The sequence below is a fragment of the Hemibagrus wyckioides genome, linkage group LG13, assembly GCF_019097595.1.
Source record: "Hemibagrus wyckioides isolate EC202008001 linkage group LG13, SWU_Hwy_1.0, whole genome shotgun sequence".
Classification (NCBI taxonomy): domain Eukaryota; kingdom Metazoa; phylum Chordata; class Actinopteri; order Siluriformes; family Bagridae; genus Hemibagrus; species Hemibagrus wyckioides.
In genome coordinates this window covers 13,496,092-13,517,414 of record NC_080722.1, presented here as the reverse complement: position 1 = coordinate 13,517,414, position 21,323 = coordinate 13,496,092, and the positions used below count along the sequence as shown (strand labels likewise).

At 37.9% G+C, this 21,323-nt stretch overlaps 2 protein-coding genes across 4 annotated transcripts; both read right to left on the bottom strand.

Moving 5' to 3' along the window:
* Positions 1–204: 204 nt before the first annotated feature.
* Positions 205–10,737, bottom strand: slc35f3a (solute carrier family 35 member F3a). Of its 3 annotated transcripts, none has more exons than XM_058406850.1 (8): positions 10,580–10,737; positions 9,763–9,977; positions 4,207–4,552; positions 3,712–3,931; positions 2,489–2,614; positions 2,184–2,376; positions 1,910–1,999; positions 205–751 (listed from the first exon to the last, which is right to left on the bottom strand). In XM_058406850.1, the coding sequence occupies exons 1-8, from the start codon at positions 10,582–10,584 to the stop codon at positions 510–512; spliced, it is 1,437 nt and encodes a 478-aa protein (XP_058262833.1). In that variant the 5' UTR covers positions 10,585–10,737; the 3' UTR covers positions 205–509. The 3 variants fall into 3 exon arrangements, with proteins under 3 accessions (XP_058262833.1, XP_058262832.1, XP_058262834.1); XM_058406849.1 differs by lacking the exon at positions 10,580–10,737 and adding an exon at positions 10,338–10,456; XM_058406851.1 differs by lacking the exons at positions 1,910–1,999; positions 10,580–10,737 and adding an exon at positions 10,338–10,456.
* A 3,675-nt stretch (positions 10,738–14,412) lies between these two features.
* On the bottom strand, positions 14,413–19,655 carry kcnk1a (potassium channel, subfamily K, member 1a). Its single transcript, XM_058407134.1, has 3 exons — positions 18,889–19,655; positions 16,291–16,686; positions 14,413–16,172 (listed from the first exon to the last, which is right to left on the bottom strand). Exons 1-3 carry the CDS (start codon positions 19,241–19,243, stop codon positions 15,919–15,921), a joined length of 1,005 nt encoding a protein of 334 aa, XP_058263117.1. The 5' UTR covers positions 19,244–19,655; the 3' UTR covers positions 14,413–15,918.
* Positions 19,656–21,323: the final 1,668 nt, after the last annotated feature.

Below are 21,323 nucleotides of genomic sequence, written 5' to 3'. Positions count from 1 at the left end.
CCTGCGCATATATATATGTATATATTTAATAAGAGCATTAGTGTGAAGGCTGTGGCAATGCATTGAAATTGAAGATTAATACTCTGTATATCCATATATGCTTTCAGTCCATAAATTGACATTATACTGCGTTATATCATATTAGAAGGTTCTATCTGGATTAAGAATGAATGGGATATTCATTAAGGTCACAATATATTCAGCTGTATTAAACATAACTGTCCAATACAAAACAAATGCAGCATAAATCAGTTTCTATCTAGAACTCTGAGTTATGCAAGATGCTACATTATGCAGTCTTGTGCTTTGATGCAATAAATAAAAGACGGAGTCAGTGTTCATCGCATACCTCATGTTTTGACAGTCTCTGTAAATATCAAGTGAAGAAGTACTGCATAATCCGCTCCAAATCTGCAGTCCTGCACAGGTTTATCTTCTTATGTAAGTGCTGTTATTTCCGTAGCACCGTTAAGAATGCAATGCTCCTCTTGCATGAAACAAACATCAGCTTAATGAGAACTTGCTGTTTTAGCGTTGCATTTTCCAGTCTTGCTAGTGTGTAGCATTTCAGTGTGTGTGTCTCTGCTTCCCTCTTGTGGCTTCTTCCTGTTATAAACCAAAGAGTGAAGCTGCAGCAGATATTCATCCCAGTCCTCTGGGAGCAGCAGCAACAGGAAGCCCAGGCAGATGGTGGACATGGCAATGATACGCACACTGTTGAACTGGATATCACACATGTAGCGGTCTATTACTGGAAAATGGAGTAGACAGAGCAGCTTGTAAACATCAGGCGAATTTAGATCCATTTAATGCTAGTAGTTAGATTATAGTTGCTTATAGTTTATAAGCAACTATAATCTCACTACTGAAGATTGTGTAAGTAGACAAGCGTACCTTGACAGTCATAATATGTCATTTAAAGGTTTGTTTTGGACTGCTTCATACCAGTTTGTCATTTTTAACTACATATTAAATATAATGGAACTACCAAGTGTAATTTCTGTATGGCTTTGCACTTTAAAATAAAGTGGACATCTCCTGTATAAAGAGTGCTTACTAGATACAATCATAATCAGTAAGACATTCACGACTCTCAAGATACACTTGTGTACTTCTACAAGCCAAAACTGTAGTTAATATACATATGTATATGTATATGCCTGCATATATATATATATATATATATATATATATATATATATATATATATATATATATATATATATATATATATATATATATATATATATATACATGTTTCATGTGGTGTAATCATGTGTATGTTATCCAGAACAGATATTATGTTACAAATGGATACAAATACAGATAACTATTCTTAAAAGGTGTGCATCTAGGTTTTAACTTTCAAGGATGTGATTAGCAAGGTTCATCTACTTACACAACTACCTAGGTTGTTAATGTGCCTTTGGAGTGCAATTACCAGCAACCACAAGTCATCCTTGCACCTACTTGTATAATTATAACATCTGATTTCAGTGAAGGCTAAAATAAATAAAATAATGTGCATCTCAAAGATGGATGGGCGACATTTCCTTACAAGTAAGGAAAATTAAACAATGAGGTGACAGTGTATGCCAGAGGTGTTCCAGATGATCAACTAAAAGATTTTATATTTTTTGACTTTTAGACAGATTTTATATTTCTGTTCTCTAATTTAAAATTGGTGCCCAGATTTTGTTTGTTTAAGAAAGAAAGAAAGAAAGAAAGAAAGAAAGAAAGAGTAAATTGTAGCTGCATGTATAGTTAGGGTTGCATGTAATGACACAGGCATTGCAGGCTATGAACTGTAAAAGGCATTGCCATATTTGACATCAGGCCTTTTAAATTTGAGGAAAAGTTTATTGAATCATAGAAACATTCATGGCACACAGGAATGAGGGCAACTCACCAGCATTAACAGGTACACTGAGGACAATGCTCAAAGAAATCAATGTAGGAAGCGTTATCAAAACACCAAAATTTATCAGGAAATTGAACACTAGGGCACAAAAAAAAGAAAAATCAGACTGCATGTTCAATTCACAGAATTACACATGTATAAAACATGTAGAAGCACAATAATGGTTAATAATGAGTGACATCACAGGTCGTGTGTGTGTGTGTGTGTGTGTGTGTGTGTGTGTGTGTGTGAACTAGGAGGAGGTAGCACAAAGTAATCTTACCCAGCAGGAGTGCAGCTGTACAACACAGACTGTGCCAAGGTATCTCTCTGGGCGAGCCAAAATCCTCAGCTCCAGTGAGGATGAGTATGAGAGGGACAATGCTGACAAAGACCATGTTGGCTCCTCCAAGGACAGTCAAGTACAATGCAGCCTCACCTAGCTTGGCACTACCCAAAACCAGCTTGAACAGTACCTGCAGAGAGAAAAGAGCATGCTCATAAATCACTCTGTAGTCAGCCTCAGCATGAAACAATGCAGCATTTTAGTGCTCAATATGAAGTATAAAGTGCTGTATCTAGTGTTACCTTGTACATAGCTGCTGTTGATGCAGCTCCAACCACCAGGGAAATGCCAATCACAGAGTGACTGTGAAACCCATCAGCGTATGTTATCATTACTATGCCTGCAATGGCTAAAATAGCTGCAACAATCTATAAGCAAAGAAGAAGAAAAGGTGTTTATTTTAGATTAAAAGCAGGCTAGAAGCAGAAAGAGATGTTGCAGCTTGGTGGTTTTGACAGTTCCATGGTAGTGTCCACATACGCAGGTGGTGAAAATTTTATGAAAGGATCTTGTGAACTCCTTTATTTTTTATGATCCGCACATGAATAAAAGTATGAACTTCTGCATGCAGTATCTCTGCCACAAATAAGGTTATAAATGCTTACAGCCCCATATCAGATTTGACCAATTTTAGGAAGGCATAAAAGTGTTACTGCAGTCGCCATGCAGGAGGGCAGGCAGACTGAAATCAGATCTCTAACGGCAGTTATGGCAGCACAATTGTCCTGCATATGAAAGGAAATACACACCTTATTCCTTATTCTTACATTCCAATACAATTGCTGAGGGCAGGGTTTCCTTAATGATGATATGGCAGGAACCGGCCTTGACTATGCAAACCAAATATGATATACAATAAACAACCTTAAAAAGGAAAGCTGGTATACAGATATTTATGAAAATAATATTAGTGACTCAGTAGCTGTCTGGTTTGGAGGAAGCTAAATCAACCAATTCGGCTTGACATCAATGAGCTATAGGAGAGAGCAGAAGGCCACAAAGGTGTGAAACACAAATGACCTCAAATGAGGTGTAAATGCCCCCTGACAAAATCCCAGGGGATTATTTGCCATGGCAACAGATGGCTGTTGCATGGAAGAATACCTCAGCAACATACATTTAAATTGGTTTTGTATTAGGTGTATATGGACAGATGTGTGGTCAGTAATATGCACAGATACATCCAAAATTCAGTGGTGTATACAGAAGTATTCTAATCCAAATTCACCAATTTTCATGCAGCAATTTATTCTGAAATATTTCTAGGCTGTTAAAAACTGTTTGTACAAAAAAGAAGCATCTACATGACAATAGTCATAAATGCATATCAGTTTGTATTACAAAAAATGTGACAGCGTAACAAGCCTAGCAGCTATTTTGTATTTTGTTATTTGCTGTTTTCTGCACTTAGATTTGTTTCTTTTGCTTGAAAGAAATCTAAATGTCCTCACAGTGTCAATCTCACCCTGACACCCATGAAGCGATCACGCAGCACGATCCAGGAAATGAGAAAGACGAATGCACGACTACAACAGAAGAGAGCTGAGGCATCTGTTGCAGGGATCCTGCGTAGGCCCTGCAGGTATAAGTAGCTGGTGAGCGTCCACAGCACTCCAAATGGTGCCACTACTGACAGCAGCGTTTTCACTGACAGTCCATCATCACCCAGGAACTGACAGCACTCCCTGTGTTTATGCACACACACAAAACACCAATTGTCACTCAGCAGGAACTTACGTGCCATACACAGTAAGCACAAGTCAGGCCTTGTTAGTAGCAAGGAAATAATTTTGCTTGAGCACAGACAAAACATCCCTTTTCAGCCTTTTCAGATCCTTATGAGCTGTCAAATTGAAACAGAAAAAAGGACAGAAGCCAGATCTTCTTTCTGTCTTTTGTGCTAATCTTGAATGTAGACCCAACTTTGACAGCCCTCTGAAAATTATCAGCCATCACTCACCTGAAGCGCTGTCGAATGCTCTGCCTCTCCTTGCTCCAACACAGGTGACCCAGGTAGTACAGGGGAAAAAGCAGGCAGTTCCAGGAGGTAGAGAACCAGGTGAGCGTGAAGGGAACATTGAGCTGTCTGAGAGTCAGTTTGGCCAGCTGAGTGGATCCCGTCCATGATGAACATACACAGAGAACCACAGTGACACCCCATAGTGCCTGCCTCAGGTGGGCTACAGTCCAACACAGACAGCAACGTACCGTCTGCCGCCTACTTGTACTCTCCACATTTATCACATTTGTCCCAATATGGCTGTCAACCTTCACTTCCACCCTCTCTTTGTTAGGCTTCTCCACAACTGCAGACACAGACACAACACAGTGTGGGGTTTAGCTATAGTCAGAAAACCTATGTGTCCTGTTCATTTCACAGTAAGCTAAAAGAAAGGTATGCTAAAGAATTTATTAATTATAATACTAGTTACATCATTTGCAATCAAGTGGGTTTTAATAATTATTTCTCAGTAATAACGTGTAATTTGGCAAGAAATGTCATTTCTCCATGACCATAGAACAACACAGCTTGTTGTAACACAAGTAAATCAGCTTATATTTACAGCTTTAATTATATCAGTGCCCAGAGTTATTTAGAAGAGAATCGTTTTTGCTCTAGCAGCCTTTACTGGTAGTTAAAATAGTTCACATATGCTTAGTTACATACTTATTATGCCTTAATAACATTATTACTCAAAGAATTATATGTTTGTGTTTGACCAATCAGTTCCAGCTTCATCCACACGTACCTGTTCATCATTCATGACACATTGACAAGAAAGTTAATCAAATTCAGCATGGGTACTTATTATACCAGAGCTTTGTAGAGCTGTCATTGCAGCAGTCAATAATCTGAAGGTCTGAGGGGTAGACAGATGGTCCCAAGTAGCAATCGGCCAGAGGACCGAGATTCTCATCACTCTACATCAGTGACTCCTGAGATTTAATAATTAACACTTAATTATGGCTTATAGAGGATCTGCCTGCTTGTAGGCTAACCCAATATTCTGTTGTCTAAATCGACTGCATCCTTCAATCACCAGCAAGAATTTTCTCACTTATTTAATTGTTTTTTTTTCTTAGCGTTTGTCCCGCACACTTGCAGGGTCCGCTGTTTGTAGCAGATCAATCGACCCGCGCAATTTGGCACAGGTTTTACGCCAGATGCCCTTCCTGTCACAACCCTCCCATTTTTAGCCAGGCTTGGGACTGGCACTGAGAGTCAACTCTTCAGCAACTGGGGTGGCGCCCCACCCGGGAATCGAACCTGGGCAGCGGCAATGAGAGCAAGGGATCCTGCCGCTGGACCACCAGGAGGCTTTCTCACTTATTTAATAATTTTACTAAAGAAACTCTTATATTCAGGTTTACATTAACACCCCTCTTTCAGTGTTTTCCACCCCTGAAGGTTAGGTTTATCAGTTACAGTGGTGAATCTCAAATCATCAGTGAAGCAATGTCAGGGGACTGTTTTGGACTGTAGGAAATGAAGACCATTATCAATAGACCACAGACCATTAATACGCTATTTTATTTCTTATTAACCAGTCAAATAGTAGCTATTAGCCTACTTAACTGGACTCTTGATTTAATAGGGTTCATTTAAAACTTAATAACTCAATAACAAATAGGCCTATGAATAATGTTAACTTGGCTCTAATGTACTCTATTGATAAAAATTTCAGAAAAATTTAATTGGTCCTAGCCAAAATATAGCCAGAATTGTATTACACACATCTGAGCAATTAACTAAATATACATTTGACTAATTTAATATGACTAATTGGATTTGATTTAATATGTTCATTAAAACATCTGAAATTAGAGGGTCAATGTAATTTATTTTACAGTTAAAGCCTCTAAAATGTTTGAGAAACTTATCCTCAAAGTATCCTCAAGCTACAACATTGTTTTGTATAATTAAAAGAAAGAAAATGCTTCTTACACAGGATTACACCTTACACAGCATTTCCATTCTCTGCCTCACTGAGCTACCTATCTGCTATTCTTGCAGTTTATTACACGTGCAGAATAAAAAAACCTTAAATTGCACAGCACAAATAGACCCAATGATCGCACTTATTATAAGCAGTGACTCAGGGTTTTCTTTGATAGTTTCATCTGCTACTCTGTTTGACCACTAGGTTTCGCTTCATCATCGACCCCTGTTTAATTTAGACAGGAGCCGCCACCCTCCATATTTCACCTTGCAAATCGAAAAGCACAGAGACACTGCCATGGTCACAAGATCAATCACCCTCCATCAGATCACTGCATCTCCTGAAATCTGGCAAGGTTCTTAAATAGGGCAATAGGGAAACGACTGCACTTCTATAAAGTACCACAGAATCTGTTCCTTATGCCTGATTGCTGATTAGACATTTGTTATGCACTCACCTATACGGAGGTAAATCCTCAGCAGATCCAGAATAAACATTCCTCATCGTCATAACTAAACGTTTCTTATTTCACAGTAGTTACTGATAATTCATCGTAATTTCAGAATAAAATGCTTTAATATGAATGTTGTTAAAACATGTATAGTTTACAGGATGACAGTAAAGGACACATTTAAGGCTGCACCAACAAGCTGTATTGCTCTACAGAATCATCTCTACACTGCACACACAGAGGGTCTGCTGCCTGAGAGTGCATACAAATCAGGCACTGCATATTACATATATCAAGGCAAAGATAGCAAGTGGGGCTAGGAGTCTTCCTCTACCGCTGATGACTCACCAAAAACAGTCTTAGTTACTTTCTCTTTCAAAGTAAACACACAGGAGAGGTTAAATCATAACATAGTCATCGACCAAAAGACACAACAGCAAACAGAAAATTGTTTATGGCTTGTAATTTGAGGCGTTTAAAAAATGTTGTGCATTAATGATTACCTAATGGTATTCTGCAAACAATACACTTCATCAGTGATGGCTGGTCCTGATATTAAAGGGGAGAGCTAATATCTATCAATAGCTTGACAACAAATCTATTAGTGTTAAGCAATACATTATTTTAAAGGTGTCAAAGATGGTGTAATATGAATAATGTGGTGTAAACTACACAGTTAAAGGCAGATACGCAGTTTCATTTATGATTTCTCATTCAAGTCATAAATGCTTTACTGGGTTTCCTCTGAATTCGAATCTAGTATTTCCTACAAATACGAATCACGGCAAACAGAAAAGCTGTAACCCTTTCATTTAAAGCAAAGAACACTAAAGTTACTAAACTGAATGCTTAGTCTATTTTTAGTGCTATCCATTTTTCATTTTTCCTTTAAACGCCCGGGGAGCAGGGGGTTTGAGGGGATGAGTACATTACATCATTACATCAATTTTTCAAATGTTCTTTCACAATCAAGCTGGAATAAGATCCATTAGTATAGAGGATTAGAAAGAAACAAGACCCACTCCAGGTTCTTCATATCATACCATGCTGCAAATGGTTCCATAAAAATCCAAAATAATTTTTAAAAAAAAACAGATGTGTTAACAGCAAATGATTGGATGTGAATGCCAGAAATCAAACCACATTTATGCTTTTTTTAAACGGGGTGGTTACATGGTGTAATACCCCAGCACTTCATTATGCCATGTCTATGTCTGACCCATTACAGTCCCAAAGTGTTCCTAAACTGCTTGTGAAATTTAAACATACACCATCTACCCCGATTTTGGTGTACCCAAATGACAAGGTCATATTCCAAGTAGTGACAGCCAGTCATGCTTATGTATAGGGTGTTAGGAGCAGAAACAAATAATAGTGAGACAAAATGAAAAAACCTATGGACTCTGAAATCTAAAAATATTTTTAAAAAATGACAGTGTCATGGAAAGAGAAAATGATTAATCCCTTGTTAATATATATATATATATATATATATATATATATATATATATATATATATATATTAAATATTAATTATTATATTAATATTAATATTATATTATTATAAAATATTATATTAAATGTGTGTGTGTGTGATGTATGTGTGTACGATGCATCATATTAACCAGACTGTGATTTATTACAGCAGTTAATCTTTTCTGTAACCTACATGGCAAAAACTGCACTATATTAATTTGAAAAGTGCTGCAGAGCGAAATACTTGTGTCTGTAGCTAGGTGAATGGACATTGTTCTTCATCAGTATAAATCAGTGGTCACAGATAACACCAATATAACACTGACTATAGGTATCTGGAATAATGCTGGTCTAAAACACTTCCAAGAATCCAAGAGACAAAAAGCTTGGGATCTGACAATGTGTCACCATAATTGACAACCCTAACAACTCCTTTCCTTTTATATTTTACTTTTAAAGTTCACCTGAGTGTTTAGGAGCTCTTCAGCAGCTATTCATGACTCCCTGTTTCACTGAGGTATAACTGTGTGGTGACGCTGAAACCATATTCCCCAAGGCACAGGGGTCACAGCCAAACTTTTCTCTGAGGTCCTGGGATGGCCAGGTAGGACCAAATGATTTTACTGGGGTGGAAATCTAGGCAGGACCGATAAATCTAGGGTGGACCAATATCCATATAAAATGGCATAATGTCAGGGGCACAGTGAGATTTAGCTCTGCCTCGCATAGGGTTTGATTCCTGTCTCCACCCTGTATGCGTGGAAATTGAATTTTCTCCCTGTGCTTAGGGGTTTCTACTCAGTACTCCAGTTTCCTTCCTTAGTCAAAACCATGCATTTTATCATGATTGGCATCTCTAAATTGCCTGTAGTGTGTGTGAATGGGTGAGTACCGGATAAGGGCTCCCCCTTACAGGGGTGATCATGCATAACTCAACTTAGCTACACTCTTACATTCATCATCATGGGGGAGGTAAGTGATAAATACACATATAAGTTGTAAATCAGGCATAGGTTTTTAAAAAATAGCAAAAACTCTGAAATGTATTTAAAACAACCAGAGATGCAATGAACCCGATTGGAAAAGAACACACGTTTATGCACAGTGAGCAGAATGGTTACAGAAGCAACAATTTCTCTATAGATGCCATAAGTTTAGGGACACCACATCAAATTCTACAATTAGATGCCACCTAATTCTGTGCCAGTACCAGAAGACTTTCATCTAATCACAAATGTCGGAGCTAGGAGTTCACTAGATGTTAGTAGACCTTTGAGTGTAGACATCTAAGATCAGATGAGACAAAAATAGAGCTGTAATTACAGAGATACATGAGATATTAGGTGTTTTGTGTATCCCAAGGTATACAAGTGTTAAGGTGTTCCAGGGGTTCAAATGACAAAGGATGATAAAATAACGGTAAAAGAGAAATAAATTAAACTTATTGGTACTGTATGGTGCAACAGTTTTTCATGGTACTGGAACAAGAAGAAACTTTAAACATGAAGCAGAGAGAACAATTTGTTTTGTCAACAGTTTTGGATGCTCCTAAGCTTTCTTGCCTAGGTAGGTGAGTTCCCTGGGATAGCCTATTGTTAATGTTTATGGATGATTAAAATGATGTAATGCTTTATTCGCTCTATGTCACCTGGGCCAGTGGAGCTCCATGGCTGGTAGCCGTAATAGCCCGTGATCCTGAGGATGCGCTCCTCGATCGACGCGTTTTTTATGTCCTCCACCGAGCGGGAAGACTTGAAGTCCTCCTTTATTTCGTCTTCGACGGCCAGGGATTTTAACTGTCGAAGTTGTGGGCTGATGTCTGACAGACGGCGTGGGCTCGCAGCCGGTGATTTCCACATTCCACTGGGCAAAACAAAGAAGACTGCAGTTTAGTAATTCATGCCGCAAATGCAGAAACCCTGGAGCTCAGCACCGGTTATATGGAGAAGGGACAATAAACGGTTCTCTCTCAGCACAAAGCCTACACAGATCCTCATCAACACAATCCCACGCAAAAAAATGATTTTTTAGACGATTTTTTTTTTTTTACGAAAAATGAAACCTCGACCGTTTTATAACTTATTATAATTTATAAAACTCGACCGTTTTATAAATTTAGCTACATCAATTTGCAAATCGTGAGAGCATGCTGAAATATAACTGCATCCGGTTTCAGCTAAAAAACAACAACAAAATAAAATCTAGCACGACAAAACAACTCACTCCGGTAACTTTTCCATCAGATACAGCGATGAGCATATTTGAGAGAACGGTGTTAAGGACCCTGAGAGCTCGAGCCGAATTCAATGCAGTGCACTGTGTAGAAGTACCGCGTTCATGCGGCGAAAACGCGGCCACTACACACACACACACACACAGACACGCACACTCTCTCTCTCACACACACACACCGCAGTCACATTCTATCCAGATATGTCGATATGATATTATAAGAAAGTATTTACCCCATAGTGCCGCGTCTCAAGGAGAATTTGGACTGAAGAAAGCGCAAATCCGAGCACAGCAAAGCGACACCTAAAACACCTACAATTTTGTAAACACCCCGCAGAAAGACCCCCTATAGGGAGTGAAGAGAAATCACTGATCAAACTAAAGCCTGAGACCTGAGCACTCATGCACTTCATCACTGGAATTCTCATAAAAGCAAAGATGCAATCTTTATACAAGATTTCAATTAGAACCAGTTCTACTCAGAAGTTATCATGGCCATGGCAGAATTTGTAAGATGTCTGTCATTTATAGAAAATATAAAAAGATCATATACAAAAAAGTATTTTGTTTAATACTAGTGTTAGCTATTTATCATCACAGAAATTTCCATGTATGGTAATTTCCATTTTCTAAACTGTTTATCCTACAAACTGGTTGCAGAGAACCTGGAGCCTATCCCATCCCAGGGGATTCAGAGCACAAGGTGGGGAACACCTTGGATCTGGTGCCAACACACACACACACACACACACACACTGCAGACAATATTTTTCAGATACAGACAGGTATAGGCTAAATGCACAAGATTTCCCTTATAACTAAAAACACTCTAACTATTCATGTACGTATGCAAAATATATTTGAATCAATGTTAATAGGCCCGAAATACAATGGTATGCAATTTTTTTGACTATGGTCACTTTGTGTAAATGATTTTATGGTCACTTAGTGTCATTTCAGTTAAAATAAATGTGGATGTAGATGCTAAACGGCATTTTTTGCTATGTACCTGTACTTTGCAATGACAATAAAGTTCTATGTATCTATCTATCTGTCTATCTATCTATCTATCTATCTATCTATCTATCTATCTATCTATCTATCTATCTATCTATCTATCTATCTATCTATCTTTTTTACAGGTGCTGTGCAGCACAATGTAGGTGCAGTTCCTGGATGAAAAAATGTAAATAAAACTATAAAAAATGTTCTCAACTTAAACATGTTTGCATTGGATAGATATTACAAGCCTGTTATTGTGCTGCTCTTATGCGAATGAGAGGAAAATGTTTAACTAGCTACCTCTTCACAATAACAATCTCCAGTAAATTATTATGAGCTATTCCACAGATATGATGGAGCAAAAACATGAAAATGACCTCTCTCTCTCTCTCGGGCGGGGGTTGAAGAATTCTTTAATACAAACACAGCTGCAGGTCTAATAGCTTTCCAAACATTTTATTATATTTAAAAAATGTCACAGAATGACTATTGAGTGGGTTATGTTTGGTTCAGATAAACAAAATTTGCAGAGCTAAGGAAATGACAACCATGAAATATTTTTTTTTTTAAATGGAGGGAAAAAAAGAAAAATCATTCACACTTTTGAAACTTTTGTTCGGTACAGTAACAGAATATTTTCACTTGTGCATTTTCTTTGGCAATTTTATTTGCTTCAAGGTCATTTGCCTGAACTGGTATTTTTAAAAGTCTTGCTGGTCAGGTAAACTGCAGTAAATGCAGCAGAGACACAGTAGAGATGAGGCCTATAGAAATAGAGTGCAGTTGGCAATTGAGACCGAGAGAGGTTTAAAAAGATCAATAAGACACACTGGGGTCTCTTCGTCTTACCTCCCTATCACAGACATAATCAGTCCTGTCTAAACTTCAAGAATCTTAAAATAGGCTGGTTAGGATAGTGTGGGAGCCAAGTACAGAGTTGTCACTTCTGTCCTGCTGTACTTTTTTGTTTATATTATCTAAATGCATACGCTATCTGCCCAAAATTTTAAATTTCTTTATGCTATGGCTTTTGTTTTTTAAATAAAAAATCTTTCAATTATATTGTCACCGACAATAAGTCAATTTCAGGCTGAACTTTCAGGCTAAATTCTTGGAAGGCTTGGTGCGTAGGTTTATACTGAAACATTCTAAACTATTCAAAGTGATGTGCCTTCTTGTAAATATACTATAATTTAATCCTCCACCCACTTATCATCAAGACTGTGCCTGGATCCATGTTTAAGGTACAAATCATGGTGTTTAAACTCCAGAAATATCACAAAACCAACAGTTTAATGGAGATATATAAATATAAAAAAGGAAAGTTTGTTTATTAAATGCATTTAAAAAAGTTTACACCTTACACTTTGGACGACTTGATCAGACTACTGGTTCAGACGTTAGAAAGTAAAAGACTTTACCTGTGTATCTGTGGCTGCAGCTTTGTGGAAAATGCCGGAGTTTGATCGCCTCTCTGCATTGCGCCGGCACATCATGTGTGGGATCTTCTCCCAGCAGTGTGGCAGCATCACTGCCCAGAGCCAGGTTTTGAAAGATGGCTGGCGGTGCAGGTGTGTGTGTGTTTGGGATGAGGGAGGGGGGAGCTGTACATCGGGGACTGATCGAGATGAACTTCCTCACCTCCTGGAACCTTCAGTGAGGAGACCTGTGCTTAGTCAGGCAAAAAGCTCTGACAGTGCTCACTAATAAGCAGCTGGACACCTTCAGATGATCGATGCTCGCGATCACGATCATGAAATAAATCTTCTCATGTAGAGTAAGCCTATTTCTGAATATAACATCTTATACATTGACACAGAATCTTTCAAGAAACAATTATAGTGCACCAACCACCATTTACTTACATCCTGGAGTTTAGAAAGAATTTTATTTAGAATTAGAAACAGTGTTAATTAGAATTTCTATTAAATTTATCTTAATATGACAAAACATGCGAGCTGAACCACACCCTCCCATTTTTCCATAACATAACACATTCCTGTTGCTTATAGTACATCATCTTTATTTACAATAAAATAAATTGTCCCTGGATTTTCTCCAACAATCCTTGCAAAATTGCAAGTCTCCATGTATAATTGATAATGTTACTGAACTCCATAGAAGTGTTAATAACGTGATTTGATATACCTCTACAATAAGATTATTGAACAACATATCCTTTTTTCTTTCTTTTTTTTATTATAAAAGCATCCTGCATGGTAGACATTTTGAAATCTAATTTAAAATCATATTTTTTTCCCCTCAGGCATTTGAGTCATTTACGATCTGTAGTGTCCTGCCTTCTTCTGTTGAGTCTTTTTGTGATTATTATTGTTTTACTTCATTTGATTTGTATTTTATTTACACTAATTGCTGATTGGATTTACCTGATGATATTGTATAGCACTTTGAGAAACACTTGTCTTTAATTGTGCTATATACATAAAGGTGACTTGACCCACTTTGTTCATTATTTTTTATAAGCTTGATAAAGACAAAAAACACAGTTGAACCAATTGAGGCTGCTTTTATTAAAGCATTAAATCATTTGGTATGGTTTGCCCGAGGCCAGCTGTATCTGGCTAATCAGATTTTTGGTCTGCCAAGGAAACATCAATGAAAGTAATATGAAATGCTTCATAAGGAGCGTTACACTGATAAGCCTTCTTTTAATACACATCAAGTTTAAACTTGATGACAACAGCAATTTTTTTGTGGAAGCTGTTAACCCTGATGCAATTTCAGCATGACTATTAAAGTAGCACATCATCCACTTCCTGCAGCCGTGCACACATTACTGCTAACAGATCTCAGCAGGCATATTGATACACTGTCAACACACAGTACAGCTGCTGCTGGCCACAAGGCCTCAGTGATCCAGGGAACTCCTGGATCACTGAGGCCTTGTGGCCAGCAGCAGCTGTACTGTGTGTTGACAGTGTATCAAGTACCCAAACATGGGTACATGGCCTCAAAATGAACTCACTGTCTGTAGTGCTGTGTTTGTACAATTTTGACGTGTGGCTGATGAGTCCAGTGTTTACATGGACTAACAAATAAACAGAGACACAAGTTTAACCCCTAGGTGTTTTTATTTTCACATCTGAGTGCAACTCTATATTAAAGATGAGTCAATCTACTGCACAGATATTATAGTTTAAAATTACAGCACATTTTATTCACAATTTCCAGGCTTTACAAACACTAATTCCAACATACAAAACGGTCACATGAATTTTGCAGTGATTCTTTAATACCCTGTCTTAAAGCATACACCTTCAGGTACTGTAACAAACAAGCTATCAGCATTGCAACTACATTACAGAAATAGATCACAAAAAGGATGATGTATTATCCCAATCATAGGAATTGTAGCTTCAAGCTACAGATTTTATCACCACAATCTGTAAACTTGTCTGTAAACTTGATAGTCCTTCATCATACTCCTAAAACAATGTAAAACAGTGCCCTCAGGTGAACAACTACAGTATATACTACTGCAACATCAACTAATACAGCATGAAAATCCAGTATATTTCAGTTAATGTAAATCGTATATGAATCCAGGATATGTGGTGTGTTTTCACCTTCTTCTGTTCTACACATGTGTCTATATTGCATGATGTCAGAAAGACCCTGTCTATAGTTACTTAGGACAGTAATTAACTACATTAATGACATTACAGTAAGGCAGCAGTCAAATGTTTGGACACAGCTGATTAAATGCCATGTATGAATTCACTTACCAAAGAAAACGAAAAAAATATTTATACATTTCCAACGCACATGCACACACCACAAATAGCCCACAATCAAAAAAAAAAAAGTTTTACAAAGAAAACATTTAGAAAAAAGCAGCTGAGGAGCCTTCAGCATGTGGAAACGTGACTGAGGGAATGTAAGGAGTGTGTGATGAAGGCTAAAACCAATCTAAAACATTATACAGTTTAATTTGTTTAACACTTAATGGCCACTGGACAACTCTACATGTTCTTTCATTATTTTGGTGACTTTCTTATTATTTTTATTAAATGTGAAAAATAATACAAATTAAGAAAACCTCTCTGAGTATGCGTGCCCAAACTTTTGACTAAGGCTTTATGTGTATAATTAGCGCTCAATTACAGTTGTGGCACTGAAACATGTATACATACACAGGAAAAAAAGTGCTTAATTAGGTTTATCAATACACATTCATAGAATGATCAATGACTTTAATTTCTTATTAATGATGATCAATAGCCTAGGTACATACCCCTTTTTAACATATTTCTACCCCTTTTAAATCCTTTAAATTACTATAAGATATTCTACATGTCCCTATGCATATTTATTACCTAAAAGCTGTTAAGGACAAATTAAATTCTACAAATAATTCCAAGATTTTACATGATTTATTTCCTGCCTAATAATTTATGATTACACAATGATGAGCTATACTATGATTGCTACAATCATAGGTCCATTTTATAAAAGTTGGCATGTGTTCCAACCATCATTTCAAGTTTGACTAATCTAATTCAGAAGCATTTGATCACTGACTATCTAAACCTGACAGTTGCTTAGGACCTTACCTAATGGTAGGGGTATCACAACCTTCTATTGGGGATATGTCAGGGGAAAGATCTGTCTTATAGTCTCTGACTGGGGCTCCTTGATCAGACATGGATGTGAAAGAGAGATGATCATGTTCCATGATTGTAAGCTGGTCTTCTGGTTTATTTTTCTTGATATAAAATAACTTCCTTAGTTTCTTCAAGTGCTGAAGCTCACACAATGTCTCCAGAACCACCAGCATGGCGATTAGGCCCAGTAACAGATAGACTGAAGAGAAAAGACAGACATACACAGTAACACTGGCTATATACTAGACATCTGAATACAAAACACATTTATTTGTTAGGTTAATTTCATGTTAATTTAATTTAGTTTTCACACTCACCAGTAATTCCCACTTTATACAGCTGCCTGAACTTCTGGTTGTAGCCCTCTCCTGGCACGTAGTCACCCAGGCCAATGGTACTAAGTGAGATAAAGCAAAAGTAGAAAGACTCCAGGAAGTTCCAGTCCTCCTCCATCACAGAGAAGATTACAGCAGGGATGAGGAAGAAGCTGGAGATGATGATGACAGCTAACAAAATTGCATGCACACTTGTCACCAGAGACTTGGACAGACCCCAGCGGCGCTGTATGAAGGCTACAGGCCGTCGAGTGCTGAACACCATCACCCTCTGCACCACAGCAGTCAGGAACAGGAGGGTGAATGGGATCCCAATCACAGAGTAGAAGATGCAAAAGGCCTTTCCCTCATCTGACAGTGGCACCGTGTGGCCATACCCTAACAACACAAATGTGTACAGGTTCGGTGAGATTTTTTTCCACACACTTTTGTGAACATGTTGTAGAAATACAACATATACATTCATGATATGGAACTTAGCTACGCAATGACTAAGACAAAGGTGACCAAACATTTTCTGACCTTACTAACCACATTCTAAATAGAAAATAAGGAGAGCATCTCTTCCAACTAATACCTGGTATATATGTGTGCCTACATATGCAGTTACAGCAGCAATGTATGTGTATGTATAAATACATTAAAAGTGACAGACAGAGATGTAACAACCAGGCCTTGATGTTTTTTGGACATGCACTATTCACATCTGAAATAAAGTCAGAATACACACAGTAACTATCTTAAATATGTATAGTTAAAAGCAAGTAAACTTCATTGCTATTTAGTACACACCTTCTCAGAGGCTCTTTTGTTTTTTTGTCCTCCACTGAGAACGTTTAAATATTACATCCATAAAGTCACCAAAATCATGAATGACCTCTCCCATTCTTCTCATTTAATCTAACAAGAGATATCACAGTATATAGGCCTTCTTTGCTAAACTCCGCAACAGCTCCTCCCTCAGACAGCCTCAACATTCTAAAGCTCTCTACACCCACCTGAGCTCAACTGAACAAACCAAACCAGATTACTCACACACCTTACACTCATCTTTATTCACAGTTGCAAACAGTATTATTGGGTGTTGTTTAGGTTTTGTTGTATATTCATATATATATACTCTGAGATCTGTTATTGTGAAATCTGACAGTCCAATAGCTCTGGATTGCAGCAACCAACAAACATTACATGTTACACAATTGCATGGTCATGTACTAACAGTTATAAAGGGCTCTTTATTGGTTTTCTAACAATAACAAAGGCCATGAAAATCTATTAATTAAGCTAAATTTAGAGCTCTATCTTTGCTACAGATCTTGGGCAGATCTTTCATTTATTCATTTATTATTAAGAATTTGAAGAATTTTATTTCTTTATAATTAATATATGGCAGACCTGTTGTGCATTATGTTTTACAATCTGAAACCTCTGTTCATAGGTATCTTTGATTTGCATAGCTGTAAACACACACATGCACATTGCTTTGCATTGTGTGTGATTCAGAAATAAAAAAGGGACCATTTTTCTTCATACACATATTTTTCAAAATGACTGCAGTGTGTAATTATACCCATACTATTTGTGTCATTATGCTGCTCCATTTATATGCTGTTCAAGCCATCTTCATTATTCTGCTGTTCTCTGTAGTTAGTGTGTACATTGGCGTGCCTCGTCTGACAGATTTATTTACATCTGAAGTGCATTTGTTGTTATGTACACTGTAGGGTAATATGCTGCACCATTGTTTTGCTGAAGCAACATTTTCTTTCACTGTATACATGAATATATCGATTTCTTGATATTAGGAAGTTCAGTAACTTGAGGAATAACATCAGATGAATTGTTCACATTTTTTCTTATAGGTATGTGTTAATCCACACATCTTATCAACGGGAAGACTATTTAGTCTAGGCTTTATGACAAAAACCTATTTTGCCGTAACCCAGCAACTAGGTTGCTCCCTGGGCATTGTGTTTAGCTATGATCTCTATGCCGGATTAAGTTACTTAAGTCCAGGAAACACAACACCAAGTTTTCCTTCAGTCAACCTTCAGCACACCTGCAGTGCTGCTGCACTGGCCACTAAAAGTCCTTCTGTGCTAATGCTGGAGCATCCACATGACCTCGAAGTGTAGCACTCACCTGGCACTGATCAGACAAGCCTGAATCACTGATCATTTGTATTGACATTATATTCGACTGCAATTATTATGTAATAACGTGAGATGTGCCAAGATTAATGAAATATGTCTTTCAAAAGAGCTGTCAAAGATCATTACACATACCACTAGACAGACTGAAATAAAACTAACAGGTGCTTTATTCTTTTTTTCAAATTCATAAATGGATGAATGTAAGACAATGTTTAACCATAACTCTTCAGTTTTCAGGTAACGAAGAGAAGGCCAGAAAAGGAGAAGAGTGCTGCTGATCGAGGCCTATTGAATATGAGACCTTAGATTCAAAGGCAGTTTGTCTCGCGACGTACGTCTAAGCAAACAGGAAGTGCTTTAAATATTTTATATGAAATGCTGTAACCTATAGGGAAGTCTATTTTTAGTAGTTGATGGCCGGACTCACCTGTCGTGGAGAGCACTGTGCTGGCGAAAAATAGCGCTGATGTGAAATCCCAATTCCAGTTGGTGGAGTTGTTACTTAACACGGACACGCCGTAATTATTCGCCTGCAGCGCTTTGGCCAAAAATGCCTCCAGTTTCTCCTCGGATAAACATTCATTCTCCTGGAGAAACTGCTGCTTCGCGGTGGTGAGCTCTTTTCGGAGCAAGTCCTCATACGGCAATTCCACCAGAGAGAAAACGACAGCCCCAAAAATGAGATATAGCACATAGGCCAGCAGCAAGAGCAGAAAATACCACGTCGATTTGTTTCCTTCAATCACACGCAAGCACCAGTTCCCACAAAGACACTCGAGCATTTTCTGTCGCCGGAGTGATGATACAAAGACAGGTAGCACCTCTAAAGGTATCGAACGTACGGCTATGTAAACCTAAAGCACACCGCCGTGTCGAGGCGATTTTTCTCTCGGCTAATGTGTTGTGATGTGACGTTAAGGTGATGTGAGCAGTGTCGAGAGGACTGAGCGCATGGCGTCGCTTCCTTCCACGCGTCACCTCGCTCAGGTTCAGCCTATAGGACAGGCAGGGCGCGTCTCAGGCGGCTTCTCAATCACAGCGGGAGCGCTGACGTTTACTGTAAACTTATAGTAGCAGTCGTTCAAGTCGCTTTAGACACAAAACTTGCAGTGCCACCCGCATAGCTAAGGAAAAGGTCTCCACCTTTGGGCGATAAAGATACCAATCAGTGGACTTGCTGAACTCGTTTAGTAAGATGCTATTTTGTGACAATGCACAAGCATGAAGTGAAACAGAGAAGCAGTATTGAATATGCGTCACTGGGGCAGGGTTTGGTGATTCACGCCTATTTGTTCTGCTTTAGGAGAAAAGTCATTTTCAAAGCATCCTTTCTCTTGGTTTGAATGGAAAGCTTCATTGTGATCATTCATACATCAAAAAAGTATATAATTACTGACTGGCAGCCATCTTCTCAGTGTATGATTTGACAGTCCACACTGTGTACCAGCAAGGCAGGAGTGACTCATGAAGTGCCCAGTATGTGTACACCTCCAATAACACAGCTGTGCCTGTGATGTGGGCCATACATAATGTTAATATTACATTACCATTAAAATATCTAGCCAACTATTCTTTCATACCTATGGTTTGATACTGATAGGCAGGATCGAAATGTTGTATACAGCATTAGATGTACTACAGTTAGTGATTGTGGCCCTATATTGGTTTATGTAATGTTAAATTGTAGTGTTTATCTTGTTAAGTTCAGTGCATTCCCAGCTATGCTGATGAAACAACATTCCGCAAGCATTACAACCACTCCATTTACAATTATTTGCCTAGCCTACCTACTGGATGTCTGAATACAGAGATTATGATGTTGACATTGGTTCTAAAAGCAAATTGTCTGTTTCATGCATATGTAAAATGCCACATGCTTAATCTAGTCAAAACACCAATGCACCTCCAAGCCTTGTTCATTGTCCTTGTTCATTGTGGTTGCTGCACCAAGGCCAGTTTGCCTGCAGCTTGACAATTGCACAAATTTGTTCTTGTAGTAGTTGGAAAGCATTTTTCCTCCAGTTTTACGTACAGTATATTATTAGATCTTTAGTTCATAACATAAAGACAAGTGTTTTGAACAAATGCAAGTGTAAATTTAGAGTTTACTAGAAAAGGTGCAGTAATTACATCAGGAAATACAGTAACAGTGTGTGCAGTAGCTGCTCAAATATTTGAGTGGGCGTATATAACTTTAGTCCTACCAGAATATCAAAATTTAAGCCAGTATAACCTATCATCTTATAAATAACTTTCTAATGGGAGCTGTTTTTAACTCTTTCCCACGCCTAAAACATTGTTGGATATAGGCATACATGTGGTCCTAGAATATGGCAAATGAGGTACGATGTGGTGAGTGTAAAATACCTGTTTTTTATTCTTTTTCAGTAATATGCTAGGACAACCAAAGAAAAAATATTATATGTTTTAGAAGAGAACAAAAAAATGTCATACCATAATATCATCACCAGAAACATCAGTGTATATATCAGAGAGACTATTATAAAAAATTTTCCTGAATAAGAACGTCATGTATGGCCTCAAGTATGCACAGCATGCTTCTGCCCAGCCTGAACTTTCCACTGTGGCATGTCTTGAATATAGGCTGCTCACTGTGGGCCCTGAACATTGGCCAGTTGGCAAAAGGTGACCAGTGATATATCTTTCAGCCATTTTGGCCTATATCTGGAAGGGAATATAAAACGTAAGATCTCTGGAGGATGTGAGAAGCTTTTAATGAAGACAAATGTCCTTAACAAATATGTGCTTACCAAAACATTCAGTAATCAAAATGTGAAAAAAGAATGCATGTTGCTCATGAACAAGACAATTTTAATATGTAATATTTTGAAAAAAAGGGAA

Excerpts from the sequence above, each read along its gene's own strand:
- slc35f3a (XM_058406849.1), bottom strand. Across the intron at positions 2,377-2,488 it reads CAACAGCAGCTATGTACAAG|GTACTGTTCAAGCTGGTTTT; the intron begins GTAACACTAGAT and ends TTCTCTCTGCAG. Across the intron at positions 752-1,909 it reads CAGTGTACCTGTTAATGCTG|TAATAGACCGCTACATGTGT; the intron begins GTGAGTTGCCCT and ends TCCATTTTCCAG.
- kcnk1a (XM_058407134.1), bottom strand. The coding sequence starts at position 19,243 with ATGCTCGAGTGTCTTTGTGGGAACTGGTGCTTGCGTGTGATTGAAGGA. Across the intron at positions 16,687-18,888 it reads CACAGTGCTCTCCACGACAG|GGTATGGCCACACGGTGCCA; the intron begins GTGAGTCCGGCC and ends TTGTGTTGTTAG. Across the intron at positions 16,173-16,290 it reads GTATAAAGTGGGAATTACTG|TCTATCTGTTACTGGGCCTA; the intron begins GTGAGTGTGAAA and ends TTTTCTCTTCAG.